A 15009-nucleotide genomic window follows, 5' to 3' on the forward strand; every position below is an offset into this window, starting at 1 on the left:
TTTATCCTGCGTGTTCATGTGGAGGTTCCACCAAATTAAGTGCCATTTCAAAACAACAAATAAAGTTATTTAACCCTGCAACAGGAAGCCTGCACTTAACTTTATGCCCTACGCCGTTTTGCATGATTTTCTTCTTTTTTTTTTACATTTAAAGGTTTACACATGTATAACGTTGCCATTTTTTTTTTTACTGAGGATCATATACTCACGCCAAGTCTAGACAATTGTAGAAATGTGCATTTGATTGTCACTCTGTGTATATTAACAGAAAAAAACCAGCAGCTCATTCATTCAGATGTAAACGAGAACAGCCAAACTCCTCTTAAGATTGTTGTACCTTTTTGATTAAATATAGTTTTTTTTGTCAGAGAAATACAAATTCTGAACTGGTCAAGAAAATGTACGAGAGTTCCTGCTTAAATAAGGAGACTCTTTTGCATAATACATGACAGAAAAACTGAACGGATGAAACAATATATAACTGAAAGTATAGAATGATCACAAACTCTCACCTCAATACTAAGACATTTTTATTAATCATAGATAGATAGATAATGATGAAACATACATATTGTAAAATAGAGTTCTATTGTAATTGCTGTCAACTGAAAGCTGCTGATTTCCAACCATGGTTAACAGAAGTAAGGACAGTTCCTGTTTCTCCTCGACAGGGGGGATGCGTTTGTACCGAAGCTTACCGCTGTATTTACACCCTCCACTTTAAAGAAGGAGCCTCATTCAGACACAAGACGGGGTTCACTCTGTCACGGAGTAGGTGGGTCTAGGGGTCGATTTGGAATTGGGCCTCTGAGTGTATGCAGGAGCAGGTCAGGACTTTAATTAGGATATAATGATTAAAGGTGCAGGTGTTATCCTTAAAGCAATTCTCACTGTCAAAGAGCGATGTTTCTTTTCTTCGTCTGTACAGCTGGTTAAGAAAGGATTTCTTTGATCATGTAAATGGTGCAAGTGTTTCATCGAGACCAGGTCTTCGATGATCAAAAGAAGCAGGAAGCTCATCGCATTGTTTATGTATTCCATGCAGGCTTCATCGCCCCCTTCACCCTCAGCTAATGAACCAAAGTACGAGAAGCGCTGGCTGGATGCCGTCTCCCTGCCCCTGCTGATGGCCAGAGTCTCCAGATACAAAGCAGGCACCGATAAATTAAGGTAAGGGTAATCCTGCGTGATATAATTCACCTCCAAGGTAACACAGTTCACAGAGCACAGTTGTTGGCTTAGTGAGCACTCTTCATTTAAGCGAAGGGATGTTAAAGCCAATATCTATGCAGAGGCATAAACGGCTTAAAAGGTAACTTCAGCCATGATGGAATGTGTGACTGTGAACACCGGTCAAACTTCTTAATGCATTAGCGTTTTATACATGTCCCTTTTTTGTAGTGATTTTCAGTTGTTTAAGCATTTTTATCCTCTCAACTGATACAAAAATCAACCTTAGAGGTGAATCATTTTACAGAAATACAGACGGCATCGCATTCATAGCTTCCTATAGAGCAGGGATGGGCAAAAGTTTAAAATATTAAACTTGGCGAAACAAGTTTAATATTCTAAAAACCAAGACTTTATTTATTTGAAATCAGATGAAAACAAACTGTCACGGACCCTGCCGTGTTATCTATGATTAGTATACGCTTTTCATTCATAATTTCAGCGGGAGAGAAGGAGGGGGAGTGGCGCTGAGGAACAGCAGAGTGCGGGTTGACAGGTGTCTGTGTTGACATTCCCCTTATTATGGAATAAGGGGAATGCAGAGACAGGCTACAAGTGTCTTAGGTTCAAGTTAGACAACTAATGTCTGGGTTAGTGTTCATGACTTCATGTTTATGTTATCTTAATGGTTAATCTAAATGCAAACATATTTTCCGTGCTTTCCAATAGTTTAAAATAGTTTTATTCCACTGTTAAATAAACTGTTCAATACAAACATGCCACTTGTACAAATTAAATAAGATTTCTGTGAACTGATATTTGTTTAGTGAGCTTATTAGAGGATGTTCCCTGAAAGATTGTAAAATGTCAATGGAGATGTCAGACTTAGTATATTTGTTAATAATTACATACAACACATTGAATTTGTGTGTGTGTGTTCCAAGTGAATCCGTGGCCCCCTGGTGGCCAGTACATACCTTATGTGGCCCCCACCACCATAAAAGTTGCCCATTCCTGCTATAGAGCATCTTATTCTCAAGGCTGAATCACATTTAGTTATTCCAGCCCACGCTATTTGTCCGGGCTAGACCAATGACTGACACTTATTACAGAATTTTAATTATGAAAGTCTGACGATAAGAGGTGAACACCTTTTTATATATGGTTTTATCATTTTTCGATGCTTTTCCAGTCTAAACCGACCTTATTGAGTCAGTTTGTTTATGGTATGGGTAGCAATGGATGGTTTAGTGCAAACAGGGATGCTAATGAAATATATCATTAAATCTTACCTAATTGTTTTCATACAAATTGGAAATAATTCACTTCACTAAGAAATATATAATTAAATATTTTCTAATTGTTTTTTTTATTGTTCAAATTGGAAATGATTCACCTTCCTATATTCCGTATCACTTCACACATTCTGACTGAGCAGAAGTCTCTTCAGGGTGTGTCTAGTTGCACAGCTCAAGAATTGCAGGTACATGACGATAAATAAATAATGGAACTCTGCTTCGCTGAGTTAATTCGAAATGTTCATTAAGCTTGTTTATTGGATGCCTCCTTAGGTATCACCCACTTTTGACAGCTGCCCATGATATGGCAAAATGCTGTACTGTTGAAGGATGTTTCCAAAGAGGTGAAATGTTGTTGAGAATGACAGAAGAACAACATTATTACAATAACAAACTATTTATTGTTGCTCAAGGCAGCTGTAATGTAAACCTTAGTTTACCTGTACTCAAGACATTACTATCCTCTGTGGCAGTTTTTGACTAAATTTACTGGGGTTATTTTATTAGGATATGTTCAGTATAAACTCAATAGTGCACACAAAAATATATAAAAAGCTACCACATAATGTACTATACATTTCTACTCCTGTATTTCTACATTAGCTTACAGTATAGTAGCTGTTGTCAGTCTGTAGCACAGTCCATAACCTCAGTAAGGACTTCCTGTTTACCTCTGGGCTTCATTTGGATAAATCAGCACTTTTGCAATACTAAGTCCAATAAACAGTTTAGGTGCAGAGTGAAATATTGAAGACATTTTTAATTGAAATTTGAAGCTTATAGAGTGGCGAAGTCCCTCCCCTTCCGGTGGACCTCCATGGGACCTTATTTCGGAAAAAGTATGTATTGAAGTCAATTGGGAGAGAAAAATGATCTTTCGATCCCGTTTGAATTTTGCCACGAATTACACATATGATGTTCGTCAATTTAAAAGATCATTTTGCAAGTCAAAAAAATAAAAATGTGCCGTAAAACTGTGAAGTAACACATTTTTTTGGTGAAGCGCTCAATGAACTACAACTCTGGTCTTGCATACGTCACCAACACCAAGATGGCCGTCACGTTAGCACATTTCACCTCTTTCTTTCAGAATGAAGCGAAAAGTATTAAAAGAGGTGACAATCACTACAAGTCTGGGCATGTTGAGAACTGTACACAAAAGGGGAGTTAGTCGGTTCCGTAAGAGCCAGCATGCGGGACCGACTTTACAATTTCGGTGTAACGTTAATGTCAGCTAGCTAAATTCACTCTGGGATTTGTAGTCTTTCTATTTGCGTATTTTTCATAGTCTTATATTTCAACAGTTTTAAGACAAACTGTGACTTTTTTGACATGGAAATGTTTTTTTAAGATTGACAAACATATGTGTAATTCGTGGCACAATTCAAACGGGATCGAAAGATAATCTTTCTCTCCCCATTGACTTCAATACATAATTTTTCAGAAATAAGGTCCCATGGACCGGAAGTAGATGGGCGTGACTTCGCCACTCTATTGTCCGACTAAACCCAAACAAACATCAGGAATAGCAATCAATACATAGCCCTGCAGGCAGAGGGCATGTCAATATCTGAGTTTTCTTGGCAGAGTGGGGCTGACTCGGATGTATCAGAATGCACAAACACAGATCAGATCAGTGTAGATGTTAACAGGGGTCAACAAGTAAACTTTGACCTGATGATCTTAGAGCAAAGCTGTAAGACTAAGAACCAATTCCAAACCGCCCCCTACACCCTACCCCTACACCCTACCCCTACACACTACCCCTTCGTTTGACTGTTCCCGCGGAGGGTCCGCCACATTAAGTGCTGTTCCCAACCAACGAGTGTGGAGGGGTATTGTGTTATCAAGCCCTCAAACAGCGAGTCTGCATCGGTCCTGACTTCACCTGCTCCTCTACCTGACCAGACCCAATGCTGTGTGTGTCCGTCAGGAAACGCTGTTTACAAACAGCTCCTGCAAACATTCACTGATAAGCTGCACAACTAGATAGACATTTCATATCGTCATACAGATGTTAACAACTTCATGTTACCTCGTATTGTTTTTAACTCAGGATCATATACCCATGTTTAGTCTAGAAAACGTTAATTGTGTGAATTGTATTATAAGGTTGTTTATATTTTCAGGGACTGTTGCAAAAACCAAGCAGCTTATAAACATGAGATTTTAAAACAAAAAGTGATTTACAAAAAATAAACACCATTAAAGATTTTGAGTTTTATTATTATTATTTTTTAATCCAAGAGAAGCTGATTTGAAACTTGTTACGAAAATGTACGGCATATCCTGTTCCTGCCAGAGAGAGGGGAGTTCGTCCCAAAGCTTGCTGCTGTTTTTACACCTTGAAGAAGGGAGTCTCGTTCAGCTGCGAGTGAGACTACAGACGGAGTTCACTCCATCACTGAGAGGGAGTGGGTCGGGTGTGGTTTGGAATTGGGCCTAATATAGTGTCTCAATCAGGATACTTCCCTTAGTTCATAATTTAGTGTATGAATTTCAACCATGTAATTCTGTCTCAAATTGCACAAACTGCTGTGCCCTCACTTGAATTGACTATTGCTGCTGCTAGCTGGCTAGCACCAACCAGTAGCTAATTAGCTAACTAGCTAGCAACAAACGTTTGTGGAACCAAATCCTTACACTGCTCAATTTACCCTAAAAAAATACTGGTGGCTTCTTTTTAACACCAGATTAGAAGTATGTCACTTAAAATAAAAAACGTTAAGTAGAACTTACATTTGTATATTGCTGTGTTGCTGCTAGATTCGAAGCCAATATGGCGATCATTCGTCCAGCGTTCCACACTTAACTTTTTAACCATTATGAGTGCACCATCTGGTACACAAAGTGCATTTTGCTTTCCTTCCTATTGGTACACTTTATGCACAAAGAAATAGCAAATGTACGTATACGTATTATGGTATTTGAGACAAAGCATCACTATGTTAGCTCATTAATAACCATCTTTTATGATTTTAATTGAGTACTGTTATCATCTTTTTCTATGACATACACATAATAATGTAAAATAAATAGCAATGTGAAATACTGTATATGACAACGCAGCTATAAACTACAACTAAGACTTGTGGAGTTTATATAACTTAAACTTGACAATTCTCCCGAATGTGTTCACCGCAATATCTCACAACTACATTTTCTTTCTACTGACTTTGAACTTGGGGTGTCTTTACATACCGTATTACAATCTTCCATACGTTTTATTTGTAGTCCTATTGTACATTGTTTTTTCCATATGAGTTAACAAAACGTTGATGGTATTATTGAAGGGCAGTTCATTTACCCAACATTTCTAATTTTGGTTTACAAACACATTTGCAAGCAGCTGCATTTTCAAGTTTACATAAAGTAACTTAAAGCCACAAATCATTCCTTGTTGAAGTTGTGGTTCGTAATATATAATCATGAGGAGCTACCATTAGTGTTGTTGGGAAGAATTGTTGACTCATCTAATGACCTCAGACTGTGTTGTTAGTGTCTGATAGATTATACACCCTTTAAGTGATCCTGGCTGGTACAGATGCTCCCAGATGGCATGACAAATAGTTTTCCCAAAGTTTTTGTCTCTTTTACCCAATTTAAATGCATTCCATGAGGTGGAACTTGTTCCTTTGTTCATGTTCTTGAAACAAGGCCACGTGGAAGGCTGACAGAGAAAAATCAGAGAGCAGACCTCCTTTCATTTCCGTGCACAGATTCTCCTGGCAAGGCCGATATGTCAGACCTGACTCCTCGGTCTGACAGTGAGACGTTCTCAGCCTTTTGTTTAAGCTGTCCAAACGGATACATTTGAAAGGGAAATTAAATGGTTTATTATCTAAAAGTGTTCAATAATTTGCATACCGTCCTAGTCGCGATATGGAAATATCAGGCTTTGATAATCCAGTCTGTTTTTTTTCAGCTGGGTGTTACTACAATCAGTTTCATTGATTTAAAGTTCAAACGCATTGGGAATCAAAAGCAAACACATTTTTTATCATAAATTGTGGTGAAAACAAAATAGCCTAAAGCTTGCCTGTTTCCTTGCCTCACTAATTGGAAGACATGCCACATGTTCCCTCTCATTGCCATTCATATCATAAATAACAGCTGAACCAAAAAACCTCTTCCCCAGAAACACTGAACATTTATTTATGTTGAATTAACACATTTTATTTATGTAGGTAGTTGTGATAAACCAATTTATTTGAATGCAGATATATATTTTTTATTAATTTCATCTTTATTATATTCATAATTTTAGCTCAATCATTTTGAATAGAGCTTACACTCTTAAAAATTCCAACTAGACCCATATAATTTCAGATTTTTGTGGTTGCATTTACTCTCTTTAAAAAATGAAATACTTCCAACCAAACCCATTTTCAGTATACTAAGCTTGATAATGTGGCAATACACTTTTTTGTAAAGTCAGATCAATTTAGTAGTTTGATTTCTACATAAAATATAAGAAACATACTGTGCTAATTTTCAGGTTCATATTAGTATTTATTTAGTGCCGCTACTGTGACATGTCTCCATGCTTTAATGTTCAAAAAGCTCTTTATTTTTCTCATACTGCCTGTGCCTCAGCACCTGTTTTCTCTTCTGTTGTGATTGATCAACCGCTTAGAGATGTGTCAGAGATGTCCCTACCCTAAGCATATACGGTAAAATGTGTTGAAATGTTACATTATGATGTCACTGTGTTATGGAAGTAAAGAAAGGAGTCCAATGGAGGTGTTTCAGGCACTTTGGTTGGGAACTTCGGGATTTTAGCCTTTGCAGACCATTTACATGCACAAAAACCTATCAAACACAGGAAAAGGAAAAGGAAAAGGAAAGGGAGAATAGCGCTCCTTTAAGTTTCGTTTAGTTAAAGGTCCCATGTCATGGCCATTTCTACTGATCATAATTCCATTGTTGAGGTATACTAAAATAGATTTACATTGTTCAATTTTCCAAACTCACATTGGTTTCTCATACAGCATCTCTGTATAGTATGTGTATTCACTTTCTGTCCTACACGCCTTGTTGGAGCTTCTGCTCCCTCCTCCTTGTGAGCCCAGTGGCCGTCTGTGAGACAGCGAAACCCAGCCCGAAACCAGCTGGAAACCAGCCCGAGCACACACACACACCTGCAGCCTGGCTGGGAGTTTGTGTGTGTGCTCACACACAGACTCACAACCTTGCCGCGCCCCGCCGTCTCAGGCGGAGAAATCGGCGGAGCTGCAGCTGAGAAAAGATTAAGTGTGTGTGTGTGTGAGGAAGTCCGCAGATTGGTCCATTTGGACCGATCCATGGACGTAACGTAACGGCTCCACGGATTGGTCCATTTGGACCAATAAACGGACTAAACGTAACGGCTCCGCGGACGTAACGTAACGACAAATACGTCACTATACCCAAGAAGAAAACAATGGAAAGAGAGAGAAATGTCCAACGAGGCGTTCTGGGGCAGCATAGACAGGTCTTTTCTGTTAGTTTTACTCACTACAGGGTGTACTTTGAGGGTTTGTGACTCTGCAGACCATTTACATGAATAAAAAGCTACATAACACACAAGGGGATGGGTAATAACCAGAAAAGCATGTCATGGGACCTATAAAATTATTAGCTCTACTTTTGATACATTCAAATAAAACAAACAAAAACTTATTTTATTATTTTATAACAAAATGTAGTACGACCATCAATTAAAAAACTAAAACATATATTTTTTCTTTAAGTATCCTCCTGTATTTTGACCAGGTGATACGTCCCTGGTCCATCTGAATGGATTTATTCCTGCCTAGTCAGCAGGCACAGTAGTTAGTGCCTTGGGGAGCGGCACAGATGTATGACAGAATCCCCCGCTCCCTTTACCCTTCTCTCAATGAGGATTTCAGTCCTGCTCACTGAAGGTGGAAAGGCTTTAGCAGCTACTTCTGACAGGGTTGTGTTCTCCTGACAGTGATCCGCCAGCTGTCTGTCACTTTGATTAATCTCTGCCTTTGGAGCGCTTCATTCAGTGCACATTCCCCCATCACTGCATGCCCTCAAAGGTTTTTGCTTTAATTGAAAGGGATCTTACTGATGTACTGTAGACTCTGTGTCTATCATTTCATCAGTTGCACACTCTATTTCTGCAGTAACAGAAACATAGATGTTTTGCCAGACAAATTATTTTAAAAAGAACTCTTCATAGAGGGGTGCTGGAACGAGTCCTAAAATCTGGAAATGATTCACTATTTTAATACTTCCCGTCCCATTGTAGAAGTCACAAACATTTTGAATGGTGCCTGAAATGACTTCTGTGGTTAGAAATGTTCATGTTTTGTTCTTCAACATAAAATCTGTCAATAAACACTCCACTGGTAAATGTCTGGAACTTCAATTTGTCATAAAAACATCAGCCACCTTTTAGCTTTGCGGTGGTGACGTGAAGTCATGTGACCGTGATGTACTGTAGTTTGTTTATAGCCTAATGTTAGATTTTTACTTCTGTCAATTCCATTTACGCCTCAAAAACATAAGGTGGTATATATGCAAAGATTACTGCTTAACAAAACATGTAAGTATCATAAACGTTTGTTCGACACAGATCTTATTTTCTGCTATACTCCAAAATCCAATGGACAAATCCCTTTGCTTTTAGTTGAGGGAGCACTTGGGATGCTGACTTCCGGGTATGCTTTTAGAGAAACAGCACTACCGCACCACTCTCATACTACGTTAAACATCTTTCTGTGGAATGTAACCTTCATATGAAACAACACATTGTACTTGATTGGCTAAGGGGCGGGACATCCGACACATCTGACACATCTCTAACGGTTGACCAATTTCAACGGAGGCGGCCAGATAACAGAGCAGACTGGGCTCTGGTTTCAGACAGAGGGTGAAAAGAGGTGCTGCAGCACAGGGAATAGGAGAAAAATAAAGAGCTTTTTAAAAATTAAAGCATGGAGACATGTCACAGTAGAGACACACAATACAAATGATGAACCTGAAAATAAGCATTACATGCTGTCTTTATTGTGATATCTACTGTACTGTATGATGAGCAAGAAATCTTCACAGCCTCTACTGTGTGAATAAATAAATGTCCTCTCCCAGGCAATTATATGCTGCCAGTTGATGCTCTGTCCTTTTAATGTTGAATCTTGATAATAAAATGAAACGCCTTAGTTGAAAGAGATATTACTGATATACTGTAGATTCTGTCTTACATAAGTTTATAAAAAATAACTCGGATCGAGTATAAGTGATGCTTTATAGTTGTACAAATCATAGCATTAAGCAAAATTGGGTCTGGCACTTACACAAAGAATGTTAACCATTTACAAGAAAAAAACAACAACATTTAAAGAGCATCTTGCAGGGTTTTTTTTTTTTACTACACTTATGCTTAACCTTGCCTGAAAATTACAATTAAAAATGTTAATGCAGGATTTGATATGTTTTACAAGACATAAGGGCAGGAATTCAGAGGGAAAGGAGCCGTTTTGAGCTCTGCTACTAAAAACTGCTTTTTTTGTTAACGTCATACGTAAAACGCGCCATATTACGTCACATGGGGGAGCAACTTTCTCGGACTCGTTCTCTGCCCAATCCGCGGTAGTAGTTTTGTAGTTGGTTTGAGCGGTTGTGATTTAGTGAGCTGGTATTTTTTCTCGGTAATTTTACATTGCATTTCGCCATTTGTAATCATGGTGAGCTGGTTGCACAAACTCAAGCCTGTTAGGGCATCGAGTCCACAGTTTCCCTAACGGGAAAAGAACCGGAGCTAGCGTTCGTTCCTGGGTGCGTTGTGCATCCACCTCCCTGCAGCACATACTCCGTCTCCACAGCTTTATCAAGAAACCGTATTACATCTCTCTCCCCCCCTTCGCTGCTCTCTCTCTCCCCTCCGGTACACGGCACCGTAAGACGTAGTGTTGAGTTGCATTAGGTAACGCTGTACTGCTCCAGCCGTCTCCTTTGTGTTTGTTTGTTTCCCCCTGTTTGTGTTGTTTGTGTGGGCGTGGTGGCTGTCATTCCTTGCTCCCGGCTCAACCTCCACTCACCTGCTGCAATCAGCTGTGCACCCTCCCCGACTACACACCTGCTTTCCATCAAGCCATTTACAACGACATATCAACGGAGGCTCCACAACCTTTCTCTGCCAGATAGTCAAGTATCAGCCGTATCTCGCGTCTCCCCTCCGGTACACACCACCGTAGTGTGGAGTTGCATTAGGTAACGTGAGATACGGCTGATACTTGCGCATTAGTTTCTGTTATGGATCAGTATCAACAGTCCTGCCATTAACGCTACTATGTTATCATTACTACTTTAGTTATAGCCTGATATATGATAGCTAACTTCACAATGTTGTGATGTGACTGACGTTAGCTAACATTAACTGTAGCTAATGCCGGTCACTCACCAAGACAGCTGCTCTGTTCTCCACTGGTTCTCCACACACCAAAGCTCCATTTCTCTCCGATGACCGTTATTTTTTCTAATCCTTGGCTGCTCCTGGTCTCTTGGACGCATAGCAGGCTCATAATTATAATCATATGCATTCGAATATATATTTTCAACCTCTTCTGTGTCAAAACTAGCATTGTGATCAATGTTTATTCATACGTTAGACCGGCCGCTCTCCCCCATGTTACGTCACACGAGGGAGGTCACGTGCGGAGGCTTTTTTATGCGGAAGTGAAAAGGTCTTACTAAAACGACGCAAGATGTCACAGTAGTGTATATTTCTGTATATTTTTTTGAAATCTAGTGTATTCATCATTTTCCTACACATTTATTCACTGGTGTCTCTAACCTGCAAGTTGCTCTTTAACTCCAGTAAAAATCATCCCTGAGGAGGCGCTGGGTCAGTACCAGTCTATGGTCAGTACACAGGCAGCGGAACATACGATTTTAACAAGCCTATTTCAGATACAGTAAGGACGTCTGCTCACCAGAGGATTTGTTAGGAATGCTGTGTGTGTGTGTGTGTGTGTGTGTGTGTGTGTGTGTGTGTGTGTGTGTGTGTGTGTGTGTGTGTGTGTGTGTGTGTGTGTGTGTGTGTGTGTGTGTGTGTGTGTGTGTGTGTGTGTGTGTGTGTGTGTGTGTGTGTGTGTGTGTGTGTGTGTGTGTGTGTGTGTGTGTGTGTGTGTGTGTGTGTGTGTGTGTGTGTGTGTGTGTGTGTTGTCTTGGACGTTTTCCTTCTTCATACTGCACATCCCATGCCTTCCATTGCCTCTGTGTTTTTTTTAATAACCTTCACCTCAAGTTTATCCTCAACAACTCCCCTCTTCTCACATGCACTAGCATTTCTTAACATTTCCCCTAATGTTGCAAATGATCCCATTATATAACATCCATTAGATAACCATAACATAAAATTGCTTCCTTTTTAAATGGCATCTCTGAGGGTAAAAGTGTCAGCAGCGTGCAAATGCACTAAAACTGGAAATGTCAAAAAGTCATGTTTTGCTGATAAGTGTGATCTCCCTTTGGGTGACCTCATCAACACCCTGTCTACTGAGAAATTCAATTGTGTCAGAAAAACACTGCGCTTATCCTCAGAGCTATCTGAGGACATGACATAATCTCCAAAAATAAAAATAAAAACTAATTTGTGCTGCAAAAGACAAAAATCCTCTTAATTTTGGTTTGTGAAGGGATGCTCTTTCAACATGAACTGCAGGGTGTATTTATTGACATATATTAGATTGCTTTGGGATGTTAAGCAGGGAGAAACACATGGATATATCATAACTTTTTTTGTGATACAGTTTGTTAGGGAATAATTTGCTTAGGTATTCAACCTTCGACACAGTTAATAATTTTCTCCTCTCACTGTCTCCTTTCCCACGGCATAAGTCTGGCCTTGGGTACTGCTGCGATCTCTCTTAAGGAGGGGCAGCTTGGGCGCATTGTTGTTGCCAGTCTATGACAGAGCACAATCCGCCATGAGGTAGTTCCCTGGTGCACATTCTTCTTCTGGACGAGAGCTCTAGTTAGATTCAGGGTCCATAATTGTTTAGTCTCACTGATGAAGAATGTTGATTATTACACTCCGAACTAGTAATAATAATAATAATAATGGCTTTAATTTATAAAGCACTTCATATTTGCATTCAAATCCCGAATTGCTAACATCGTAAAAAGAATAAAAAGCAATAAATAAAAATAAATAAGTAAAAAGAATAAAATAAGATAAAAGGGTGATAATAAATAAATAAAAGGTCTAGGGAAAGGCTCTATTGAAGAGGTGGGTTTTGAGGCCTTTTTTAAAAACCTCCACGGTCTGTGATGCTCTCATGTGGTCGGGGAGAGCGTTCCACAGACTGGGGGCAGCTGAGCAGAAGGCCCGGTCTCCCATGGTACGGAGCTTAGTCCTCGGGGGTTTGAGGAGGTTTGAGTTGCTGGAGCGGGTGGTCCGCACGGAGGTAAGGGGGGTGAGGAGTTCCTTGAGGTATGGAGGGGCTGTTCCATAGATACACTGGTGTGTGAGGACGGAGACCTTGAATTCGATCCTCAATTCCACGGGGAGCCAGTGTAGTGATTTCAGGATGGGGGTGATATGATCATATTTGCGCACCCTCATCAGGATCCTAGCAGCGCTGTTCTGGATGTACTGGAGCCTCTGGATGCTTTTCTTAGGGATCCCGATGAGGAGTGCATTGCAGTAGTCCAGCCTTGAGGAGACAAAGGCGTGGACTAGCTTTTCCGCGTCAAACAGAGTGAGTGAGGGGCGGAGTTTGGCGATGTTCCTGAGGTGATAGGAGTTTTTGCACAGCTGTTTAATGTGGGCCTCAAAGGTCAGATGGGCGTCCATTTTCACACCCAAGTTGGTGACTGTTGAGGAGAGGGTAATGTCCTGGCCGGAGAAGGTGATGGTCGTGATGGTGGATGACCGAACCTGATGTGGGGTGCCAACTATAATGGCTTCGGTCTTGGAGCTGTTGAGTTTCAGGAAGTTTAGCTTCATCCACGCCTGTATCTCCTCCAGGCAGGTAGTGAGTGTGGGTGAAGGCAGGGCTGCAGAGGAGGTAGGGTTGATCCTGAGGTACAATTGGGTGTCATCAGCGTAACAATGGAATGATACTCCATGTCGGCTGATGATAGAGCCAAGGGGGAGCATATAGAGTGTGAAAAGGGTGGGGCCGAGAACTGATCCTTGAGGGACACCACAGGTGACGTTGTGGGTACCCGACTCTGCCTCACCCAAGGAGACGTACTCTGTTCTCCCGGTGAGGTATGATGTGAACCAGTCAAGGGGAGAGTCAAAGAGTCCGATGGTGGAGTGCAGACGATGGAGGAGGATGCCGTGATCGACGGTGTCGAAAGCTGCAGTGAGATCAAGGAGGATGAGGAGAGAGGGAGAGCCAGCATCAGCCGTCATCAGCAGGTCGTTGGTGACTCTGACCAGGGCAGTTTCTGTGCTGTGGCCTGAGCGGAAACCAGACTGGAACTTCTCAAATAGGTTGTTGGAGTATAGGTGGTCCTGGAGCTGAGCAGCAACTATTTTTCCAGCACCTTTGACAGAAATGGAAGGTTGGAAATGGGTCTATAGTTGGCCAGGACTCCCGGGTCAAGGGAGGGTTTTTTAAGACTAGGTTTGATGACAGCGGTTTTAGGGCAGAGGGGACATGGCCAGACTGGAGAGAGAGGTTTGCGATCTTAGTGACCATGGGGCTCAGGGTGCAGATGTACGATTTCACAGAGCTGACGGAAGGGGGTCCAGGACACAGGTGGAGGGCTTCATCCTCCTAACGATGCCCTCAACCTCTTGCTGAGAGATGACCGTGAAACAGCGAAGAGGCTGGGTTGTCCCAGGCTGTGGGTCAGCAGTTGGAACTGGAGGTGCAGAGGGGCTAGAGAGGATGGAGCGGATGGTGTCAACTTTATTTTTGAAGAAGGCGGCGAAGTTTCTACACTGCTTCTCAGTGGAGTCGGAGTGTAGAGGACTTTGGGGTTTGAGGAGGTGGTTTATTGTGGAGAAGAGTTGCTTGGAGTTTCCAGTACTGTTGTTGATGATGATGGAGTAGTACTGGGATCGTGCATCTCTGAGGGACTGTGCGTAGGCCTTCTGGTGTTCACGATAGGCTAACAGGTGAACAGTGAGTCCTGAGGCCTTGAGCCGCCGCTCAAGGACACGCCCAGCTGTCTTCATTCTCCGCAGCTCGCCGGTGTACCATGGGGCTGAGCGCGAGAAGGTGACCATCCTGGTTTTGAGGGGGGCGTGTAGATCAAGGAGACTGTTAAGGGACTGGTTGTAATATGCCACTGACTCATTTACTGATGAGAAGTTGGCGGAGGAAATATGCTGGAGGTCCAGGGTCATGATGTCCGGGTTGATGATCCTCAGGTTCCTGAAGCGGATTTGGCGTTTGGGCTTGCTGAGTGGAGACTGGAAAAACAGCTCCAAAGAGATGGTCTTGTGGTCAGACACAAGACCATCAGTGAAAACATCGAGCTGCAGAAGAGTTCTTCAGAATTGGTTTGGGAACCGCTGTGTCAACTCGTGACACACCACCTGTCTTGTCAATTCTCCGGCCGTAACTCC

General features: G+C 41.4%; 1 protein-coding gene across 1 annotated transcript in view; it reads left to right on the forward strand.

Moving 5' to 3' along the window:
• The window catches only part of sntg2 (syntrophin, gamma 2), a 189297-nt gene that overhangs the window by 126482 nt on the left and 47806 nt on the right, over window positions 1-15009 (forward strand). The window contains 1 exon segment of the mRNA XM_079641150.1: window positions 1046-1170. Coding sequence (XP_079497276.1) covers window positions 1046-1170 — 125 coding nt within the window.

The sequence above is a fragment of the Notothenia rossii genome, assembly GCF_949606895.1.
Source record: "Notothenia rossii genome assembly, chromosome: 7".
Classification (NCBI taxonomy): domain Eukaryota; kingdom Metazoa; phylum Chordata; class Actinopteri; order Perciformes; family Nototheniidae; genus Notothenia; species Notothenia rossii.